Below are 23,331 nucleotides of genomic sequence, written 5' to 3' on the forward strand. Positions count from 1 at the left end.
CAGCACACAGCCCCTCTCCCTCTTTGGGTCTAGAGTCCCCAACCGCTCCATCTCTCCACGTCATCGTCTCTGCCAACATCTCTGGCATCACTGCTTCTCTGGGTAGTGTCCCACACTCCACTCTTCTCCCTTGATGGTTCCAGGGACCTCTGCTCCTGGACTGCAAAGTCAACCACTCCCTCCTTTTGCTACAAAATGTCTGTCTTTACATTTCCAACCCTCACTGTCAGTCCTGATAGCAATTATACACTATTGTACCACAAGTGTCTTATCTCTATCTCCCTTCATCAGCCCCATCCAGATAGATTAGATTCTATTCAGTGGAGATTCTACCTTCCTCCGTGCCCTCTGGGTCTAGGCTCCCTCTTGAAAGCCTGTAAGCCAGTTACTTTTTGCCTTGTAACCCCTCCATTTTGGGTAGCCAATGTCCAAGTTACCCATCCCTGTCTATTCTGTGTACCGAGGGAGTGGGAATGATCTTGCTGTAAAGATTTTGTTCCCTCTTTTGAGGTACTACATCCATAGATGTAGGTCAAGTTCATCAAATTATATCAGATTACTCTTTTCCCTCTTCTTTCTTCTTCGTGAGCTCTGATCATCCAGCCATTGAAGCCAGGTCAAGTGGATATATATATGCCCTCACTTCTTATCATCTGGACGTTTTACTCTCCACTCTAGTCCTTTGTGGCTATGTCACTGTCTCTGGGCCTAGGAGTCCCCAGGTCTTGCCATACTGCTGGCCAACCAGGTCTCTACCCAAATTCACAGGAGTCTTTTGAATGTGGTTGGACTTAGCTCACAACTTCATTGCTGTTTTTCCCTCACTTCCCCTTATTGGTGATCAGCATGGTCATCAGTCAGACCGCATGCCTGCTCGTGTATTCCCTTTGAGTCTTAGTCTTGGAAGGGGATTTGCCCTGAGGGGACTCGACCACTTGCCTTGATGTCTCCTGGGTGAACAACTTGTTTGTTCTTGTAGTAGTCAGCCAGACTACCATTATTGTTTTTAATTTTCCTGTCAGTCTTTCTTTCAAGAAGGATCTTCTGTTCATCTAGCTGCTCCTAGCTGATCTGCTTGTCCTTTCAAGTAGAGATTTCCCACCTCAGAAGATTTTGGATGGGTTCAGGATACCACCTATGGTCTTATGCCATGCAAAGGCTCCTCAGGAAGCCTTCTTCACTGGGCATGTTGTAGCCCCATTTTAGGTATTCCAATCAGTTATAGGCAGAAGACGGACTTACAAGCTTTCTGTGGTGATGTTTCTAGCTATATCACATAGACATTTATGTTACTAGTGTTTATTTCCCAAACTGCCCTCACTAAATTTCAGAGTCATGTAATCCTTTGAGCCCGTAGCCTGTAGTACATTTGTTTTCTCCTTTTAATAGCTACAGTCTTCTATGATGCTTTCATTGTATATTGCCAAAGTTTGTCTGTCACTCAAAGTGTGTTTAATTCATAAAGTTCTTGCAAAACTCCCAAGCTCCCATGTTGCTTATAACTTCCTTCAGAAAAGGATATAAACTTTATCAACAGGGGTAATCTTCCTACCAACTAACCACCGTGTTGTGCAGTTTCTTTAAGTTATTACCCAAATCAGTGTAGCTTCCATCCCAGAATAGTGGAAATGTTGTGTATTTCTCTCTTAGTGATTACCATATCTTTACAGAGAGAAAATTGTTGGCTTTTTTTCCTCCTTATTTCCTTTCTGTCTATATTCTCCAGTAATTACATGATGGGATCAGTGCCTCCCTCTGAGCACATTTGATCCCCTACGTGGGAAGGCCAGAGAAGACTCCTGGCAGAGGCAGAGAAAGTGACACAGGAACTTGGGGGGAAAAGAGCTTGAGGCCCATAGGGAATCTGGTTTTCAAATTTTTTGTCTCTTATTTCAGATTCCCGCCCCCTAAACCCTGTATGTATTAATAATGAGCTTTTACCTCTGTAAAATGCTTTATAACTTTCTCTTATATAGTATTATTTCCTATAATCTTTTGCAGTGAAAGGAAACATATTAAAGGTTAGTCAACTTTCCCATGTTCTCAAAGCTAACATCTGGAAGATCCAGAACTATCCATAGGACTCAGGTCTTCTGATTATTCCCACCTGCTTCTGAAAGACAGGAAAGAGAATCTGAGGCTCTATTCTGGTGCCATGGCAAGCATTAGATCAAGCAAAGTATTGATTTCTCTTTTTTTGTAATTAATACCAGTGTCTTTGCAGCAAAATTCAAATTGTAGATTCTTATAACCAAATTGAGTCTCTGACTGGGATTGTCTTCTCTGTACTCTCCTCCACTTAATTCTGGCTTGACTTTAAGTGTCAGGTTCGGTAATCTGATAAGAAGGTAAGTAGCTATAAGGTTAGAAGCAACTTTCAAATTGTAAAGGTCTTTTGTTTCTCAAATGTCTAGGGGTGGTTTAAAACTGCTAGGCTAGCAATCCTTAACCCATTGCAGTAGAGTCAGTTCCAACTCAATAGTGATGGCTTAACCAGAAAAATTCACGGTCAAGGTTAGAGAACTCAGTTGAAAGGTATTTAACTGTAAACTTGGACATCCACAACTGTAGTACCTTGTTAGAGTGCACTATGATAAACCAGACTCAATAGCTGATTGGTCGAGAGGTGATACTCCTCTACCCTGATACTCACCTGACTTTCTTCCTTCTTACATTTTTAAAATCCAGCTTCAAACGCTGATTCAGGAAACTGACCCTGGTGCTGATTATCGCATTGATAGGGCTCTGAACGAAGCCTGTGAATCTGTAATACAGACGGCCTGCAAACATATTCGATCTGGAGACCCAATGTAAGTTGTCTCTTTTCTGGTATGATGAGTCCATATCGTATCGTATTTGGCAGCACAGTCCAGGGCACATTTTTGGGTGATTTAACATCTTAATAGAAATTGTGTTAAACAGGAACACATACCAACTTTCATGACTAGTATTGAAACTTTGCCTCTGCCTCATTCATCGTGTAGCTACCTAAACCCAACATTATGATGGTGTTTGTTGGCAGTGATTGCACATATACAGATCTATACATTAGGTCAGAGTTCTGGTGTGGTGCTGTGGGGTAAAGAATTGGACCGTAAGGTCGGTTTGAACCACAAGGTTGGCAGGTTCAAATTCACCAGTCACTCCTTGGAAACCCTATGTAGGGTTGCTATGAGTCGGAACGTACTCCCTAGCAGTTAACAACAACAACAACATACAGTAGGTAACTTCATGGTCAAATAAAAATGGAAGAAACACTCAGGATAAAGTAACACATGCTTTACCTCTAAAGGTTTCATCTTTTTTGTTCATTGACTCATTGCATACACATTAGAAAGTGGTTCATTATTGTTGAAACAGAAAGCAAAATATGATGGTTGGAGGGTGGCAGTGACTCCAATATGAAGACTAAGGTTGCATCCAAGATCTAGGAAAGCTGTATAAGTGCTCAAATAAAGTGTTGGATTCTAGTCATTCACTTTCCTTCACATAATGTAAAACAGCTCTTTGTAGTCCAAAGCTACCAGACACAACAGTGAAACAATGCGTGATGTTTATCATCATTCTGCCTTGCACAAGCTCCTGCTGTCCAGGCTCTGGTAGGGGATTTACAGTAGGATGCTTTCTTGCAGCTTTGTGAGTCTGAGAAGACAGACAAACACACTTAAGACTAATTAAGAATACTTATAAAAATAAAAACTACTGCATCAACAAAAAGGGACAGAGGAGAGGGAAAGAGAAAGAATTGGTTCAGGTTAAAAAGAGATTTAAGAGACATGTTAGTCACATGTAATGTGTGGACTTTTTCTGGGTCCCTGTTCAAACATACATGTGAAAAAACATGAAATGATTGGAAATTTGGAAAACTAGTAAGTTATTACATGATATTAAGAAAATTTTATTAGTGTCTTTCACTGTGATAATATGTTCTATTTTAGAGAAATATACTCAAATTATTTACAAATGATATGCTCTCTGGGATTTTCTTCAAAATATCCAACAAGGACTTATAGATTAAAAGAAAATTGACCACTGCTTGATAAAAGCTGGGGGAGGGAAAGTTATGATCTGATTCTCTGTTAAATTTTCATAATTCAAATTTAAGCAGCTGTGCACAGATCTCTTGCAAGCTGAGTCTGTAGTGTACTGGGTGGTTCTGAAGTTGACATAAAGCATAATCGCTGTCAGTTCAAGTCATTTGAGAGATCTTAAAAAAAAAAAAAAAAAAATCCCTGATTACCCTAGCAAAGTAGCTAAATAGCTTTTTCTGTAGACCATAGAAATACTGATATGGTGAGAGTTGTGGCATCAGAACTCATTTCTTTTATTATAATTGCCTTCATTCCATCACCAGGATCCTCTCGTGCCTGATGGAACATTTATACACAGAGAAGATGGTGGAAGACTGTGAACACCGTCTCTTAGAGCTGCAGTATTTCATCTCCCGAGATTGGAAGTGAGTATGTTGAAGTTCAAGTGAATAAAATTGCCTCAGTCTACTCTTCTTCCCGGGTCAGTATCATCTGTATATTTTAAAATAATCAGTAATAAATTATTTTTGTTAGTTTCTGGGATGACTAATATACTTTGATTGGAATATGAAAAACCCATTCTTCAACTGTTTGCAGAGCAGTGTCAAAAGCAGAGTCAGCCCACTGCCAGTCTATTACCAAGCATCCCTCTTCATCAGTATGTTAGAAGTCAGGGTCACAATTCTGATACCACAAGCATCTATCCAGAAAGAACTCTGGCACCTGTAGGAACAGAAAAAACATCTGCTTTTTTCAAATATGTCTTTAAGAACATCATCGTGCATGTTTATGTTTATTGATTTGCTCTAGGTATGGGGTTTTGCTATATTTTTTTAACCTTTCAAAGTTACTAGATTTATTCTGTCTTAAAAGGTTCTTAGCAATAAATGACAAGTTGATTCTCTTAATTCCCTTGTCATCCTGCTAACAAACAGTGTGGAGGGTGGGGGGACTTGGGGCAGGATTTTTATTACCTTGTATAATTTATTGACCACCACTTCCTTACTTTTTCCTAGTCTGCTTTCCCTTCTTCCTACAGCGAAGCAGCCAGTAATGAACCAGACTGTTCTTCCTGCCTCCCAAGTTCAGTTGTTCTCTGATTCAGTTGTATAAACCAGTGTGCTTAGGTATTAACTGTTCCTGGTGGTTAATATATGAGGGAACTTCAAAATTTTATGGGGAAATCCATTATCTTTTCATTCCACAGACATTTTGGAGCCCCTTCATGTTTTCCACCCATTCTTTACTGTAAGATTTCCCTGTGTTTACATAAGATTCCCTGTGTTCTCTTTTCTTTTCCCTGAAATAAGCTTGAAAAGGACTTTAGAAAGCTGAGTTGGAAGTTCCCTGTGCTTAATCAAGCCATCGAAAGCAAACTGATAGAGTTTACTGTGTAAATGCCTTTGTCAAAATTATGGGTATTTTCCTCTTTTAAAGGGGAAAAAATTATTTTTATTAAAAAAAGGTCTTCATACCCTTAAAAGCTACTTATTGAATACTAACCTCTACTCCTCTTATATATCGCTCCCCCAAAATTGGCAGCATAATGTGGGCAGAATTGAGCAGCCTTGGTCTAATTTGGAGAAGTCACAGTCTAATCCTTTGTCCCCAGATTCAGTGTTAAATGTCAATTTTTAAAAAATTAATAAACATTTAAAAAATACCAAACTCACAGTCATTGAGTTTCCAAGGCTGTAAATCTTTACTGGAGCAGAAAAGCTTCATCTTTCTCCCACAGAGCAGCTGTTGGGTTTGAGCTGCTGACCGTGTGATTAGCAGTCCAGTGCTTATCCTATAGCACCACTAGGACTCCTGATAAACATATTCAGATAACTTAAAAGTTCAATTGCTTAAAATTTTGTAAGACCTCACCTTGCATGGAGTGAAAAGAGGAACCATTTTACTGGAGAGGAAAGTTCAGTGGGAGATTCTGTTTATCTTGAGATTTCTATAGATTCTAGTATATTGGGTAGGATTGAACTTCATTCATGCTTAACAAAAATTATTTACTGTATAAAAAGTTATGAATTGCCTATTGGTAGCTACAACTCTAGTTTCTTAATTTCAACTAAGGCATGATTGGGCTGAGTCTAGTAATGTTAGATATTTGAAAAATAACATCTTGAGGAGGTAGGACTTAAATCTTCTGCATTAAGTTTAAACTTTTCCTTCTGTTGTAGGTTTTAAACTTTTTTATAAAGATTTACCACTGTATGTTCATTAAGAACAGAATTCAGGACTACTTTTACATTGATTTGCTACCTTCACTGCCCGGCAGATAGTTCTCTATGAGTACACATTGTAAAAACCTTAGCACATCTTAGAAGGAAAATTATAGTAAATATTGGGTATCTTTAATCCTTGACTTAATAGACTGGACCCTGTCTTATACCGCAAGTGCCAGGGAGATGCTTCTCGTCTTTGCCACACCCATGGTTGGAATGAGACCAATGAACTCATGATGACGCCCGGAGCTGTGTTCTCTTGCTTATATAGACACGCCTACCGCACTGAGGAACAGGGAAGAAGGGTATGCAGCCCATAGTGGTTTATGTCTTCTCATCATCGTGGATTTAAAAAAAATTATTTATTCTATAATATTCTGATTTCTGTCATCCTAGGAAACCTTTTTAATATATCTGGTGGGGAGGGGAGTACTGTACTGCTAGAAATGTCTTATATCCAATTTTGCTTTTAAGAAAGTGAGTGGGGCTAAGGGGTGTTTCATCTTTGGGGGAGGTTTCATTGGTTCATCCATTTGAATGTTTCTGTTGTGAAGGGTCTGCCATTAATACCAGATAAGACTCATCCTGATCCCTTCACTCAAGCTCATCACCTGAGCATCTCATTGCAGAGAATAATACAAGATGTATTGTCACCATTTTTTCTGGGGATTGGATTATTCATTTGACTTCTGGAACTTCATATGATGACTTTCACCTCTGCTCATAGATTTTTGTCCCTTGGAATGATAATGATTATTTCTGGCATTCCTTTAGTTGTCCATAGTGGACCTTGTATGAACCAGCAAAACTCAGGAATCCCACCAGTATCTGATGAAAAGAATCACCAAGGCTTAGAACTACCCAGAGACACAGAAATACTTAGAATAGATTATTAAAGGTGGAGGTAGCGAGAGCCAGTACCTATGATCATATTTTAAATCTGGGTATCTGTGGGCCTTTGGGCTTTTTTTACCCTTTGGATATTGTTTTAAGTAGAAATAAACTTTGTTTTTAAAAAAGAAAAAGCGAATAGGAGAAGATTCCCAGTTTTTCTCCTTAAATTACAAAATCTGAATCACAAATAGACTGTTAATAATAACTGCTGCTCTAATATTATTTAGCTTTAAAGATCCATTAGAAGCTTTTTGGCAGGATACAAATGGTTCTTTAGTGTTCTGCCCCTGCCAGCGGAAAGCCTTGTCTATGTATTGAAGAGGTGTTTCTGATAGTGCTCTAGTTGGAGCACAAGCCACCATACCTCAGTCTCTTGATAATTGTTTGCTCTGATCACTACATGTTTTGGAATTTGGTATGTGCTTGGCTCTCAGGCAACATTTGCTGCCTTCTGGGCTACATGGATGTTCCCTCTTTAGAATAGCCTTTTTAAGGCTTCTGAGACACTTTATTGCATTTCAATTCTGCCTTTGTTGCAGAAAGTAGAGACAAAATTATTTCATATTCATGTTTACAAATACCCCTTCTGAGCTTAATCCAAAATTTGATTGTTTAGAATTGTAAATCAAGAGACCCAAATGGAAAGAAATGCCATACTTCAGCTCCTGTCATGTTGTTGACTCAGTTTTTTGGTTTTTTTTTTTTTTTTACTATTCCGTAGGAGAATACGGGAATTTGTAGTTCATCATTTCTTCATAGAATGAGCCTATCATTAATAAGCCAAACAAACAGACAAAAAAAAAAAAAAAAACCCACAACTGTCTAATTGATCCCAATTCTTAGAAACCCAATAGTACGGGATAGAACTCTGCCCCACAGGCTGTCATCTCTACAGAAGCAGCCTGCCACATTTTTCTCCCATAGAGCAGCTGGTGGGTTCACACTGCCAGTCTTTGAGTTAGTCATCAAATGCTAAAACACAGTGCCACCGGAACTCATTTCATTAACTACTCAAAAACCCATTGCCTTCAAGTCAGTTCTAGTTCACAGCGGCCTTATATAGGGCTTCAGAGGCAATAAATATTATGGGAGCAGAAAGCCTCTGTCTCCACAGAGCGGCTGGTGGGTTAGAATGGCTGAATCCCAGTGCTAGTGCTACCAGGAATTCATTAACCACAGGGACGCCTAAATCCTGGGAGCTGGCCCCTCACTACAGTGGAGTCCCCTTTTGTGGTACAAGGCCAGAAAGAATGAGCAGAATGTTCATGTGGAAGACAGAATTTGTCAAAACAGCTTTCTCCCAGCCCATTCAAAAATATTACTTTCTACTCTCTCCACCTTCTGCTAAATCTATATGTAAACCTAAAAGAGTCTGATCCTGACCCGTATTAACTGTTGCTTTTGCTGTATTCGGTTTGTTCTTTCTGAGTTTAGTTAAATTGAACTTTACATGTGAAAGTGGCTAATTACTTTTATTAAACAAGTAAAAACCACCCTGTAGCAAACCTACTCTGAACAAATCCAGTTGACTTTTATCTGGACACTCCAAATAAGATGTAGTTTCTCATTGCATATTAGAAAATGCTCAGTGTAAATTGCATTCCTTGCATTCCTAGAGTTAGGGGCTTTTCAGAATCCTCCATTTTAGGAGTAAATTTTTACAGACTTGAGGTATGAAAATACTAGTTACCAACTATGGAGTTAGTAGTTTTGGTCTTTCCAGTGTGGTTTCAGTTTTGATTTTCCCCTTTGAAGGTATTTTACTTGTTCTTTCTCATGTAGCTTTCACGAGAGTGCCGAGCTGAAGTCCAAAGGATCCTGCACCAACGTGCTATGGATGTGAAGCTGGACCCTGCTCTCCAGGATAAGTGCCTGATTGACCTGGGAAAGTGGTGTAGTGAAAAAACAGAAACTGGCCAGGTGGGATATCTGAGCTGTGTGCCTAATGATGGATGTTTATGTAGAGGGCGCATGCTCTGAAATCCATCTCTGTGTTTACTTCATAACAAACAACTAAACAAATCTCATTGGTATCAAGTTGATTCCGACTCATAGCGACCTTGTATAGGATTTCCGAGAACATAAATCTTTACAGAAGCAGACAGCCTCATCTTTCTCCATCAGAGCGGCTGGTGGGTTTGAACCATTGGTTATGGTTAGCAGCCCAATGCCTAACCCACAGTGCCACCTAGGCTCCTTTATAGGAGTAATTTAGTAGCATTGTTCAATAGTTTTTAAAAAAATTTTTAGGAAACAATTCTGGTCTTTCAGGAATAGTTGTGCTTTTCCTAAGCAGTTTGTTTATATTGTAGTTTACTGTATGTTATAATTAACTGTATTCTCCTGTCTGTGTATGTCTTAGACTTAAGCCATTTTGTGAACTAGTGTTCCATCCCATTTTCTTTAACCTCTTTTCCTTTCCTTTCCTCCTTACTTGTGTGTAGTTCATTCTACATCATGTTTTTGTTTTCTTTTCTCCTTATCTTATTTTTATAAGCTACATTAAATTCTTTTGTGATAAGACAGATATAAATATGTACAAATATGAGGCTTTCTGCTTCAGCAAAGAGTTGCAGCCTTAAAAACCCTCTACAGGGTCTCTGTGAGCTGCTGCTGAAATTTTTTTGTTTGTTATGACAGCACTTAACAACAACAACCTCAGAGTAGTCCTATGAGGTATGTAGGAATTGAATTGTTTTCCACTTAGTAATTGACAAAATAGAGTCTCAGAAGAACTGTATTGACTGTGTTCTTTCTACTATAGAATAACTTCTCCAAAGCAGAAATGGAGGGAGGTGGAGCAGCCAAGAATTATGTGCATGTTGTGGATAGTGCTTTGGGATTTTGTACCTAGTTTAAAAAGAAAAGTTCATTCTAGCAAATTAACTGGAATAATAGTATGTCGTATGTGTTCCACCTTAAGGCAGGAAACCAAGCAGTGAGGACTAGCTATATATTTAAAGCCCCATTAGTGCTAGAACTCAGGGTGAATTCGAGTTCCCAAAATCTGTCCGAACCACTACAAAGCACTAAAAAGAAAGTGCTAAAAAGTGACAGGTAAGCTCCCACTGAAAAGTTTTCATCTAGTCTAAACAGGTCTGGTGAAAGGAGATGGGGATAAGATTCTTATGAATCAGTAGTGAGTAATTATTATCATGACTAATTGTGATTGTCATTACTGTAAAGGTAGAAGTTGTATAGCAAAAAGGGGGGAGTAGTTAATCTTAACAGTCCAGGAACAGAGGACCCTAGAACCATCAAGGGAGAAGAATGGAATGTGGGATCCTATGCAGAGAAGCAACAACATGGAGAGATAGAGCAGCTGAGGACTGCAGACTCATGGAATGAGAAAGGCTGTGTGTTGGCAGGCAAGAGGCAGGCTTCCAGAATATGCCCTTTGGTTGTTTAAATGATTATATATTCCTGAGTGTTTCTGTGTACATTAAAAAACAAAACAGAACAGAGGAAATGGAAGCAAATACTGTTGAATGTTGATGCATGGAAGGGATTATAATAATTGCAATGAAACTAAATACGATAGGATGAGTGTAAAACCGATGTTCTCCATGTAAATTATCACTATGCACAATAAAAACTTAAAAAAAAAAAAAAAGGTCACAGGTACAGAAATTGACCATTTCTTAAAAGCACTATGGTTGCCTAGTAAGGAGCTCTGGTAGCATAGTGGTTATGAGTCAGGCTGCTAACCCCAAGGTCAGCAGTTCGAAACTACCAGCTGTTCCACAGGAGAAAGATGAGGCTTTCTGCTCCCGTAAAGATTTATAGCCTCAGAAACACTATGCAGGGTTGCTATGAGTCGGAACCAACTCCACGGCACACCACCACCACCACCATGGTTGCCTAAGAGTCCAGCTATGGTGCTGTGGGTTAATGTGCCTCACCGCAAAGTTGGTTTGAACTGCTCCTCGGAAACCCCATACAGGGTCGCTATGGGTCAGAACCAACTCAACGGCACTTAACAAAATGGCTGCCTAATCAGGTCTGTTGGACATGGAAACGCCACTTCAGCAGTCTATTTCCTGAGCTTACTACAGCTTTGTCAGGTTTATTATTTGAAAATGCTGATTGTTTAGCTTTATGCCGCCTCTCACCAGTGAAGCACAGGATGTGGCTGTGCGAGATCCCAGAAAGCCGTTTCCTTTCCTGCCCACGGTCAAGTTTAGAAAGCTGCACTACATTGCAGCCCGTCGCTGAGGAACTAGATTTAAGAAAAGGTTCCATAAATAGGATTTTTTTCCTTAGCCATTTATTTTATTCCCAAGGTTTGGTACATTTATTCTAGGGCTACCCACACACACACACACCCTTTCTGGTTGATGTGTAATTTCTACAGCCCTTCTCCTCCTTTCCTGTTCTAATTCTTTAACAGAGAGATTCTTGCAGAAGAATCATTAAGTTCAGTTGATCCTTCACAGAGCACTTGGCTGAGCAGATGGCTGTTGAAATGCTTTGGAAAAGTGAGCTCCTGTTATACTTAAAATCTAAAAGAAACAATAATAAATCAATACTGTAAAGTCACTCATAGGAAACTTGAGTCTCCACAGCCAAGATCAGATAGTTTTTAGATAGCCAAACTCTGGGGTGATCACTTGTTTTGGAATTTTCCTCACAGGGTCCTTTGGTGTAGACTAGGATTAGAATTTTAGATTTGACTTGTAGGAGCCACGAGCTCTATGCTGTGTTCCAGACTCAGGGTCCTGGCTTCCTTTGTCTCAGTGGTTTTAAAGAATCAATTTCTTTCACTGTGAATTTGTTGTCCAGTGCTCAATAAAGATGCAACTTTAAAATGGAAGGTAAAGATAATCAAACACAGATTAATAGTATGTTGTTGTTAATAAGTGTCCTTGTGTTGGTTCCAACTCATAGAGACTCAGTCTAGAGTTTCCAAAGAGTGGCTGGTAGGTTTGAATCACCAAACTTGCAGTTAAGAATCCATTGATTACCCTACACCACCACACCAGAACTCCAACAGTGGTATGTTGTTGTTAAGTGCCGTTGAGTTAATTCCAACTCATAGCAACACTGTATAAGGTTTCTGAGGAGCATCTGGTAAGCTTGAACTGCTGGCCTTGAGGCACAAACCAACCTTGCGGTCCAGTGCATTAACCCACAGGGCCACACCAAGACTCCAACAGTGGTATGTCAAGTGCCATTTAGTCGGTTCTGACCCATTGCAACCCTGTGTAATGTTTCTGAGGAAACTGGTGAGCCTGAACCGTCAACGTTGTGGTTCAGACGACCTTGCAGTCCAATGCATTAAACCACAAAGCAGTGAAAAGAAAGGTCGGATAAGATTTTTGGACTCTACACCTAAAGTTCAACTCTTGGCCGTCTGGGTGGGTTTACATGACTATTGTTCTCTTTTAGCCCTCTTAACTCCCTGTTACACCAGGTAATGTCGAAATCAAATCAACCTTTGTGTTCTGTTCAATGAGGTATTTTTACTTCAAATGCAAAAAAATAACCACTCAAAAAGAAGTCGGCACTGGTGTCTCAGCTCCCCTTCATCACTAGTGTAACTCACACATGCCAAGGAATTGCCTTTTTCTTTGCAGGAGCTTGAGTGCCTCCAGGATCATCTCGATGACTTGGCTGTGGAGTGCAGAGATATAGTCGGCAACCTCACAGAGTTAGAGTCGGAGGTAAGCAGTTTGCAGCGCATAGAAAGTATGTGCCCTGTCAGCAGCCTTTCCTCTGTTGGCAATTGTACTGTTTCTAAACCCTTGAGGTGCCAGTTTTCTGTGCAACAAAAGCTATCTAGACAAGTATGGTGCTTCCTGAATCCCTTCCATTATTTCTCTAGAAAGACATTTTCTACATTAGCTCTTTGGTTTTCTTTATCCACTGCATTATCAGAGTGAGTAGATGTGCCTTTCTTACCCACTTCAGAGAAAATAGCAGTTATATTTCCCTGTAAGAAAAGGCAATAATACTTCTGATCTCTCACTGATGTTCAAGAATAGGCCAGGCATTCCCGTTCTCCAAACATTAGCTCTTTTAGATCATTTGGTAAGGTTTATATGCTTAACAAAAGTCTTGGACATCCATGGAAGGCAGAAGATTAAATGCATTTGTCTATGTTGATTCCATCTTGAAGCCCACTAAGCTATAAAAAATTAATTTTAAGTACTCATACATTTACAAGAATGGGAGAGAAGATAAGAGAAGACAACAAACTTTTGGAAAACTATAAAGCAGAAAAGCAGGCTAGTTGAAGAACTGATTATAAAGGAAACTGACCTCAAGCTCGCCTTATCTGTGCAGCTGCTCCCACCCTTGTCAGAAGAGCTTTCCTCTCTGAAGGGGTTCACAGAGAGGAATTCGGGATGATATACAGTTGGAGGCAGGGGAGATACTTTGACAATGTGAAATTTATGGAATGAACTCAGAATGATCAACAGTGTCGGTACATGAAATTACATTTGCAGTGTGTAACTCTGCAGGAAGACGTAGTTACATCAGCTTTCACTGCTTAAAGGCATGTCATATCTGTTCCCCAGAGACAGCATTTGACATCTGGTTCAAGGGAAGTGATCTGATTTATAAGCTGATAGACTAAAGATAGATATGAGTTACCCCTGGTTGCCATTTGAACTGCTTATCATTTTAGAAAAACTCCAAAGGCTTTACATATTCTGATATAACTGCTGAATGTTTTCATACCCTACCTTTACCTAATTCTGCCTTCTCTTTTGTTCATGCACAGGGAAATCTGCCTCTAGACATTTGCTTTTCAAACTATGATGGAGGACAATTCTGTCTATCTAAATTCTATAATGGTTTTCAAATATATGTGCTGGATTATTTACCCATCGGATGCCGCTGATTCAGAAAAAGCGACTGTCCCTTTCCTCACATACTTTTCCCTCTGACCATGACTTTCTAAAACAAAATTGTGAATATTTAATCTTTTACAGGATATTCAAATAGAAGCCTTGCTGATGAGAGCCTGTGAGCCCATAATTCAGAATTTCTGCCATGTAAGTGATATTTGGAAAAACAAAGGTTACAGACAAAACCAAATTCATTGGGACCCATCCCCAGTCTTTCGGACATGTCTCTCTGTCTTCAGTGTACACCACACTTGACCATTGACCAATTTTAACAAACTAAAGCTGAAGGGGAAAACAAGATGAAGAGAAAGGTGTGACCATCCTGGACCAACCATACTTGATTATCCTTTGTAGGTGGCCAGGTGTGTGGTTGGCTGCAGTTGTTGGGATATCCTTTATATGAAACAAGGAAGCACTCCTGTCACTTTAGCTGAGTTGCTTCTGATCCATCAGTCCAGAATTTTTTACCAGTAATTGTGGACTCCCCTTCCAATGATCTCCTGGCACCCCAATACTACATAGACTCTTAATTTCTTAGTTTACTCGCAAACTACCTAAATTGTGAGACACCCTGTGGACCATAGGATCTGACAGGAGGCTTTGTTAGATATCACCCTGAGCACCAGCTGTTGTCTTGTCTAAGGAAGGGAATTCAGGCACTGCAGAGTATATATTCTTATTGTTGGAGTCACATGCAGAGTAACCCACGATATCAATTTTATTCTACTTAGTGTTTATCCCAGGCTTATTTTAAAACAACTTATGATGTATCTTGTTTGCCAAGGCCTCTAGAATTAGTCCTGTTGGCACTGTCCATGGATTGGGGTCCAGGTTTTGTTCAATAACACTTAATGAGTAGAAATGTACACTACCTTCCTCAGGATGTGGCAGATAACCAGATCGACTCTGGAGACTTGATGGAGTGTCTGATACAAAACAAGCACCAGAAGGATATGAATGAGAAGTGTGCCATTGGAGTCACTCACTTCCAGCTGGTCAGTAACATCTGCCTACGGGTTTCCTGGGTTGGCTGCATGGATGGTTACTGAATATCTTCCCTTTCACAACATCACAGCACCTCTTCTGTGAAATGCCATTTTTCCAAACATATATCCTTCTGATTATGTTCTTAACAAAGTGACTTTTCTCTACTATGGCACTGCACTATTGTTACAGTTGTTAAGTGCCATTGAGTTGGTTCCAATTCATTGTGACCACCGTGCATAAGGTTTTTGAGAAGCAACTGGTGGGTTTGAACTGCCAACCTTGTGGTTTACAGTCCAGTGCTGATCCTACAGCGCCATACCAGTTAGGCTCCTAGAAATGCAGTGACAAATAAACCCTAATGTGTACCCTTAGGGAGCATACCATCCAGCAAGGACAGGGTCAGTAAAACAGATTTTTTCTCCTTTAGTCACATTTCTTGCTTTCATAAGTTTTGTTTTTGTTTTTATTTTTAACTTCTATGTTTTATTTATTTTGTTGCTGTTGTTGAGAATATACATAGCAAAACAAGACACCAATTCAGCCATTTTGACATGCACAGTTTTAGTGACATTGATTATATTCTTGGACTTGTGCAGCCGTTCTCACCATCTCTTTCTGAGTTGTTCCTCAACCATGAGCATGAGCTTACTACCCGCTAAGCTTCTGATCTAGTCTCCTGAGTTGCTGTTGTCAATTTGATCCCATAGAGAGAGTTCTGAATGATGAAGGCACACACTCTCCAGCTACTAAGGTCATTTACTATTTGGTTTTAATACGACTTCAGGGCACAGAGAACATCATGTGTGTGATTGGGACAGGCAGGAAGCAGGAGTGAGTAGAGAGGGCATCACCAGGAGATTAGAGGGTGATGATGTCAGAGAGAGGCCAAGGGCGGGTTGTGCAGGGTCCTTGGAAGACTGCATGCATCAGCTGTCACCCTCTGCTCCTGACTAGACCTTGCCACAGAGCTTCTGATTTCGTTTATCTTACAGGTGCAGATGAAGGATTTTCGGTTTTCTTACAAGTTTAAAATGGCCTGCAAGGAGGATGTGTTGAAACTTTGCCCCAACATAAAAAAGAAGTATGTAACTTCTAATGGATTGCCCTGCCTGCCCCCAAGTCTTAGTTACTGACTCAATCTCTTAGGTGTCAGACAACTTCCTGCTGTATAACAGGACAAGCTCTGGAGACTTCCTGCATGTCTCCTTTGTTCTTGTTGAGTGCCTTTGAGTTGGTTCCAACTCATAGTGACCCTGTAAAAGGCTTCCAAGAAGCAGCTGGTGAGTTTGAAATATTTCCCTTGTGGTTCAAACCGACCTTGCAGTTCAATGCTTATTCTACGGCGCTACACTGATGTCCTTGTAGTTGCCCAATACTTGTGGCTGTCTGATGGTAGTTCTTATATGGAGAGCCCACAGGCCAAAGAAACATTTTCAATCTCTCTGAGTTCAAGCTAGCTGATAGATTGTGTACTTAGAGAAGCAAGTTGCAGCGTGAGTGAGACTGATTAACTGACTTCCTACTGGCATCATTCCATTAAGTTATCTAGAGAAGAAATAAAATCATTATTAATTTAAGAATTAGGTCTTCATGAGGAGAGCAGTGAGCTTTTACAGCATGACTACCCACATTCTTCCATGATCCTTTTTGAAGTGACTCATTTCTAGACACATTTTCCGTCATATAAACTAAATTCCCATCTGTACCTTTCATGAAGGTGTTTCACAGTATGTCATAGAGATACTGTCCCACGTTAGGAGCAGCAGTCCTCTGTAGTCACACGTCTTGAACAAAGTAGGTGGTGATCTGTCCTTGCACACATGTCCACTCTGGCCTCCCCTCCTGTCATGAGTATAGTCAGCACCCAGGCTGCTGCCTGAGTTTCAGGACCCACACAATCAAATGATTGCTGCTTTTCACATTCTGAGTGAGAAGAATTGGGAAAGGCATTCGAAAACAGGGTCCGGTGGGTCCTGAATTCTGTCAAATGGTGTCAATCCTGCCCCACCCAGCCTCTCCCTTCACATATCTTTAGTTTGTCTCAAGCCTTCTCTTTTCCTTGACAGGGTGGACGTAGTGATCTGCTTGAGCACCACTGTGCGCAACGACACTCTGCAGGAGGCCAAGGAGCACAGGGTGTCCCTCAAGTGCCGCAAGCAGCTCCGTGTGGAGGAGCTGGAAATGGTAATGCTGCACAGCTTCCATCCTGAGAAACCACAGGCAGGGTCTGAGGAAGCTGCTGGGTGAGGGGCCAGGGCAAATTGGAAGACTTTAGCTGCTATTGAGGTGGTTAAGGCTTCTGCTAAAAATTTTAATTTATATAATTAGCTTCTTGCTTCACTTTTTTTTTTTTTAATAAAGTTAATGTCTTATAAAAAGGCACTTCAAAAAGTTTATGGGAATTTTCCATTATCTTTTCTTTCAATTTTTCCTTGATCTTTTTTAAGTTTCCTTATATAATTAGAAGTTCAGCTATGAAGCAAGTTGTGGTCCGCTAACTGTCCTTATGGATAGAGACCACTCTGTTGTCCCTGGTATCATCCTGAGGCTGGTTTCCTTCATGGTCACAAGATGATTTACCTATAACAATTGGGCTACTAGCTCCACTCTTCATATCCCTAGAGAAACAAGAGAAAGAAACATCCTCTAACCCTGAAATAAAGGTTCATTCTTTCCATTTAATTTGGATTTGTGTCCACTTACTGACCAGTAACAGTCTCCAGGGAATGCCATGCACTGGTTAGCTACTGGTCTTCCACGTGAAATGGATATTGGAAGGTAACCACAATATGCACAGTTGGAAGAAACTTGTTTAATTCTCAACAGTTGCATTATCAGAGAATTCTGTTTAAGTGGAACGGACCTAATTATTCTGTTATACGTGTTTTAAACTGGAAGCTTTGGGTCCCTAACTATATGCTCTGCTCTTTCTATAGAATAATAGAAATAGTAGAACCTTACATTTACAGAGTAGTTTTTAACTTTGTGAAGTGACTTCCCATACCTAGTATTTTCTTTCACATCAGTCCTGTGAAGGGATCAGGGTAAGTAATATCATTTCAATTTGCAAACAAGGTCCAAGTCCATGAAGCTATTTAGTGGCAAAACTGAAATGAAAACCTCATTCTCCCCAGTGGACCACTGTGCTGCCAGTTTGCTATCTAGAAGTTGCAGCCAGTCAACAAATAAATGTGTAGAACATTTAGCATCCCCAGCTTAAAATGAATTCACTTTTCCTTACTGGCTCCCTCATGTAGACAGAAGATATTCGTCTGGAACCAGATCTGTATGAAGCCTGCAAGAGTGACATCAAGAACTACTGTTCCGCTGTGCAGTATGGCAATGCTCAGGTAACTTTCTTGGTTTTGAATTGTAACAGTGATGTGAAGGTGACATTTGAATCATGAATTCCTCCCAGATGGACAGGTCCCAGCCAGTTGCATCGTGCCTGTCCAGCCTAATCATCCCCTCTCAAGCCAAGCCAGACTACTTTCCATTCGCCAACAAAGTTCCTTACCTGTCCTCCTCTTCTGTGTTTCTTACTCATTTCCTTCCCTGCTTCATGTCTGCCCAGTAAACTCCTGATCTTCCTTCAAATGCCACCACCTCTTTTTCCATTCTATTTACACAGTTTTTAACTAAAACACATAATAGCCTATAATAATACAATTTTTACTTTTATTTTTTGATGTATGGAACAAGGTTCTACCTACCCACAATCTCCAGGATTGAAGAGCAAGCCAATAATTTATTTTTTTTCTTGGTAACTTACTCCTAGTTAAGGGCACTGCCATGGTGCTGTAGCTCCTGAAATAATTCCTTGTCTTCTTGTCCCTAATATTGCTGCTACAAAGTCTGATGTCAATCTGATTCACATTTATTTGTACCTAATCTACAAAGAATCCTGTCATTTTACTTTGGTGTGATGAAGTCTAGGTTTTGTTTTCTTTATCCTGTCATACTTTTCAATTTCTGTATTTCTCCAGTTCTAGGGCCTTGTCAATCATCATTCATTCAGATATTTTCTTACTTTTACTTCTGTTTTGTATGTAACCTTTATTAGACAGCTGGATCATATGAACTAGTCCCCCTGTCTCTTAACTGTTGTTTCATGTTCCCATTTCTTTGTACTTCATTGAGGTTGTTACTTCTGTTTCCCAGACTGATAACTATTTATTTTCAGCTCGGCTTTTAAAAGAGACTACCAATTGAGTTTTTTATTTAAACAATTATCTTTCTTTAGTTTTAAAATTCCTATCATGACTAACTATTCTTCCCCCACCACCCAACCATCAGTGTGTAATGTTTTTATTTTTTAAGTTTTGATTGTGAATTGAGTGAAAGTTTACAAGGCAGTTTTACATTCAACAAATCATATACTTTGTTCCATTACAATGATTATAATCCCCTCCATGTACTATCAGTTAACAGTATTTCTCTATATTCATTTTAGCTTTTTTTTTTTAAACACTCAGACATATATAATAATTTAAAACCACCAAAAAGGGCATATTCTGCAAACCTGGCTCATGGCTTCCCACTCTCAGTCCCTCTCTTTCCATGAATCTAGAGTCCTCAGCTGCTCCATCTCTCCATGTCCCCATCTCTGCCTCCATCTCTGGTGTTGCTGCTTCTCTGGATACATCTCCACATTCTGCTTGTGATCTTCTCCCTTGATGGTCTTAGGGTCTTCCTTTTCTGGACTGTTATTAACTACTCCCCCATTTTTGTTACAAAACTTCTACCATTACAATTGTGATAGTTGCAATTCGTCATGATAATAATTACTATTGAATCATATCCTCATCTCTTTTTTGTTTTAATGTTTTATTTTTAATTATGTGATTGTTTACATGGGAGAACATTAGCTTTACATTCATCCTATCATATATTGTTTCATTGCCATGGTTACAGTCCGCTCCATGCATCATCAACCAACCCTGTAAGCCTGCCCCCCGGATGTCAGCACACAGCCCTTCTCCATTTCTGGGTCTAAAGTCCCCAGCCGCTCTGTCTCTACATGTCATCATCTCTGCCTCCATCTCTGGTGTCACTGCTTCTCTGGGTAGGGTCCTACTCTCCGCTCTTCTCCCTTGATGGTCCCAGGGACCTCCACTTCTAGACTGCAAAGTCAATCACTCCCCTCCTTTTGCTATAAAATGTCTACCTTTACATTTCCAACCCTCACAATCAGTCCTGATAACAATTATTCACTGTTGTATCACAAGAGACCTATCCGTATCTCCTTTCATCAACCCCGCCCAGACAGATTGTATACTACTCAGTTGAGATTCTACCTTCCTCTACGCCCTCTGGATCTAGGTTCCCTCTTGAAAGCTTGTAAGCCAGTCACTTCTTGCCTTTGTAACTCCCCATTTTGGGTAGCCAGTGTCCAAGGACCTCTACTCTGTATGGAACTGTAAAGATTTGTTCCCTCATTTGAGCTACTGCATCTGTAGGTGTAGGTCAAGTTCATTAAATTGTATCAGATTACTTTTTTTTTCCTCTTCTTTCTTTTTCTAGTTGAGTTCTGATCATCCAGTCATTGAAACCAGGTCAAGTGGGTATTAGCTGCAAGTGTGGGTTCCCCATCTCTCTCTCTCTCTTTTTTTTTTTTTTTAATGTTTTATTGTAAATTATATGATAGTTTACATGAGAGAACATTAGTTTTACATTCATCCCATCGTATATCATTTCATTGCCATGGTTCCAAGCCCCTCTATGGATCATCAACCCATTAGTTTTACATTCATCCCATCGTATATCATTTCATTGCCATGGTTCCAAGCCCCTCTATGGATCATCTTCCGACCATAGGGTATATCCTAGAAACCCGTCCTCTACCCTTCTCCCCACCACCCAGTCTTCGGCCCACACTCCCTCTCCCTTGTCATCATCTCTGTCTCCATCTCAGGCATCTCTGCTTCTCTGGGTAGGGTCCTGCTCTCGGCTCTTCTCCGTTGGTGGTCCCAGAGGCCTCCGCTCCTAGACTGGAGAAATAATCACTCACTCCCTTGCTACAAAACGTCTACCTTTGCATTTCCAACCCTCACAGTCCGTCTTGATAACCATTATTCACTACAGTATCGCAAGTAACCCATCTGTATTTCATTTCATCACCTCCACCTAGACAGATTGGATAGTACTCACTGGTGATTCTGCCTTCGTCCATGCCCCCTAGCTCTAGGTTCCCTCTTGAAAGCTTGTAAGCCAGTCACTTCTTGCCTTTGTATTCCCTCCCTCTCCATTTGGGTATCCAGTGTCCAAGTTGCCCATCTCTGCCTACTCTGTGTGTGGAGGGGGTGGGAATGTTTCTTGCTGTAAGGATTTGTTGCCTCTTTTGAGTCACTGCATTCATAGGTATAGGTCAAGTTCATCAGATTGAATCAGCTCAATCTTCCCCCCACCCCACCTTCTTTCTTCTCCTGGTTGAGCTCTGATTCCCCATTTCTATTTACCAGACCCATCTAGACAAGATGAACACTATTCAATGAGGACTCTACCTTCCCACACACACACTCTTAAACTAACTCCCTCTTTTTTTCTTTTTTTAAATTTTTATTGTAGATTGAGTGAAAGTTTACAGGACCAATCATCAGATTAACATTCAACAAATCATACATTTTGTTTTATCACAATGATTACATTCCCCTCCATGCACCATCAGTTAACAGTGTTTTTCTCTATTCACTTTAGCTCTTTTTTTTTTTTAAATATAATTCAGGCATATATAGTAATTTATACCACCAAAGGGCACATTCTGCAAGTCTGCCTCATGGCCACTATCTCTTTAGTCCCTTCTTCCCAGGAATCTAGAGTCCTCAGCTGCTCCCTCTCTCTATGTCCCCATCTCTGCTTCTATCTCTGGTGTCGCTGCTTCTCTGGATAAGGTCCAGATTCTGCTTATGCTCTTCTCCCTTGATGATCCTGCGGTCCTTTGTTTCTGGACTGTAAGATTAAGTGCTCCCCCATTTTTGTTACAAAACTCTGCCTTTACAATTGTGACTGTCACAATTAGTCATGATAACAATTACTGTTGAATCATAAGGATCTTATCCCCATCTCTTTTTATCAGACCCATCTAGACAAGATGAAAACTATTAGTGGGGACTCTATCTTCCCTCACATATTCTTAAACTAAACTCCCTCTTGAAACCTTGTAAGCCACTTACTTAGTGCCTTTATCGTCCCCTCATTTTAGGTAGCCAGTGTCCCTACCTACCCTGTGTACAGAGGGGATAACATTGATACTTGATGTGAAGACTCCGTCCCTCTCTGTTGGTATTTAGAGTTACTACATTCATGAGTATAGGTCAGGTTCATCAAATTGTAGCAATTTACCCTAATTTCCTTTATCAAAAATAGTTTTTTATTTATTTATTTTTTTTATCTTCCTTTAGTTGAGTTCTGATTATCAAGCCATCGAGGCTAGGTCAAATGGGTACTATCTGCAAGTTTGGGTGTTCTTGTGCATCCCCCCTCACTTCATATCAGCTAGAAGCTTCACTCTCACTTCTAGCCCTCCGTAGCTATGTCCTTGTCCATGGGCTCAAGTGTCCCCAGGTCTCACCACACTTTGGACCAACCAGCCCTTCTTCTTCTCTCTCTCATCTCCAGGACAATGGGAGTCTGTGGAATGTGGTTGAACTCTGCCCATTTCTTCATTGCTGCCTTTCCCCCTCTTCCACTCACCAGTAGACCAATGTGGTCACCAGCAAGCTTACATGCCTACTCATGTGTTCCTTTGAGTTTCAGTCTTAGAGGGGGGGTATGTCTACCTGCTCTTGTTTCTTGTTTACCATTTCATCCTGCAGTACTTAAAGGATATTAAATATGTATTTTTAGTTATCGTTTTTATTGCTCTGTTATCTCTTTCTTTTCCATTTTTTGTTTTCACCTTATTGTGTTTATTGTCTCTCTTATGGTATTAATGCTCCTTAACCACTGGGTGGTTTTTGTTGTTGCTTGTGATTTTCGTTCAAGTATCATGACTCCATACTACAGTCCTAGGTACTGCAGATTCCTAGCTGCTTTCTTTCTTCATCTTTTTAATAGTGTCTAACAGTTTGAAGCCCTGGTGTGGTGCTGTGGGATAAAGCACTGGACCGCAAGGTCAATTTGAACCACAAGGTTGGCGGTTCAGACTCACTAGCTGCTCTGTGGAAACCCTGCACAGGGTCTTTATGAGTCAGAACCCACACAACGTCACTTAACAACCAAAACAACAGCAGTTTGGTATAGAAAAGATTTCCGTATAGTGTTAATAACTCACAATCTTAAAATTTATCCCATGGCCCTTTATGCTTTTATGTTAATATATATATATATATATATATATAT

At 40.2% G+C, this 23,331-nt stretch overlaps 1 protein-coding gene across 1 annotated transcript in view; it reads left to right on the forward strand.

Moving 5' to 3' along the window:
* The window catches only part of GLG1 (golgi glycoprotein 1), a 168,457-nt gene that overhangs the window by 131,149 nt on the left and 13,977 nt on the right, over positions 1-23,331 (forward strand). Inside the window, exons 8-17 of the mRNA XM_006860310.1 lie at positions 2,689-2,810; positions 4,355-4,456; positions 6,405-6,561; positions 8,933-9,070; positions 12,727-12,813; positions 14,089-14,151; positions 14,886-14,999; positions 15,984-16,072; positions 17,058-17,175; positions 18,249-18,341. Coding sequence (XP_006860372.1) covers positions 2,689-2,810; positions 4,355-4,456; positions 6,405-6,561; positions 8,933-9,070; positions 12,727-12,813; positions 14,089-14,151; positions 14,886-14,999; positions 15,984-16,072; positions 17,058-17,175; positions 18,249-18,341 — 1,083 coding nt within the window. The remainder of the gene's footprint in view (positions 1-2,688; positions 2,811-4,354; positions 4,457-6,404; positions 6,562-8,932; positions 9,071-12,726; positions 12,814-14,088; positions 14,152-14,885; positions 15,000-15,983; positions 16,073-17,057; positions 17,176-18,248; positions 18,342-23,331) is intronic.

This window comes from Chrysochloris asiatica, unplaced genomic scaffold (genome assembly GCF_000296735.1).
Source record: "Chrysochloris asiatica unplaced genomic scaffold, ChrAsi1.0 scaffold00037, whole genome shotgun sequence".
Taxonomy (NCBI): Eukaryota; Metazoa; Chordata; class Mammalia; order Afrosoricida; family Chrysochloridae; genus Chrysochloris; species Chrysochloris asiatica.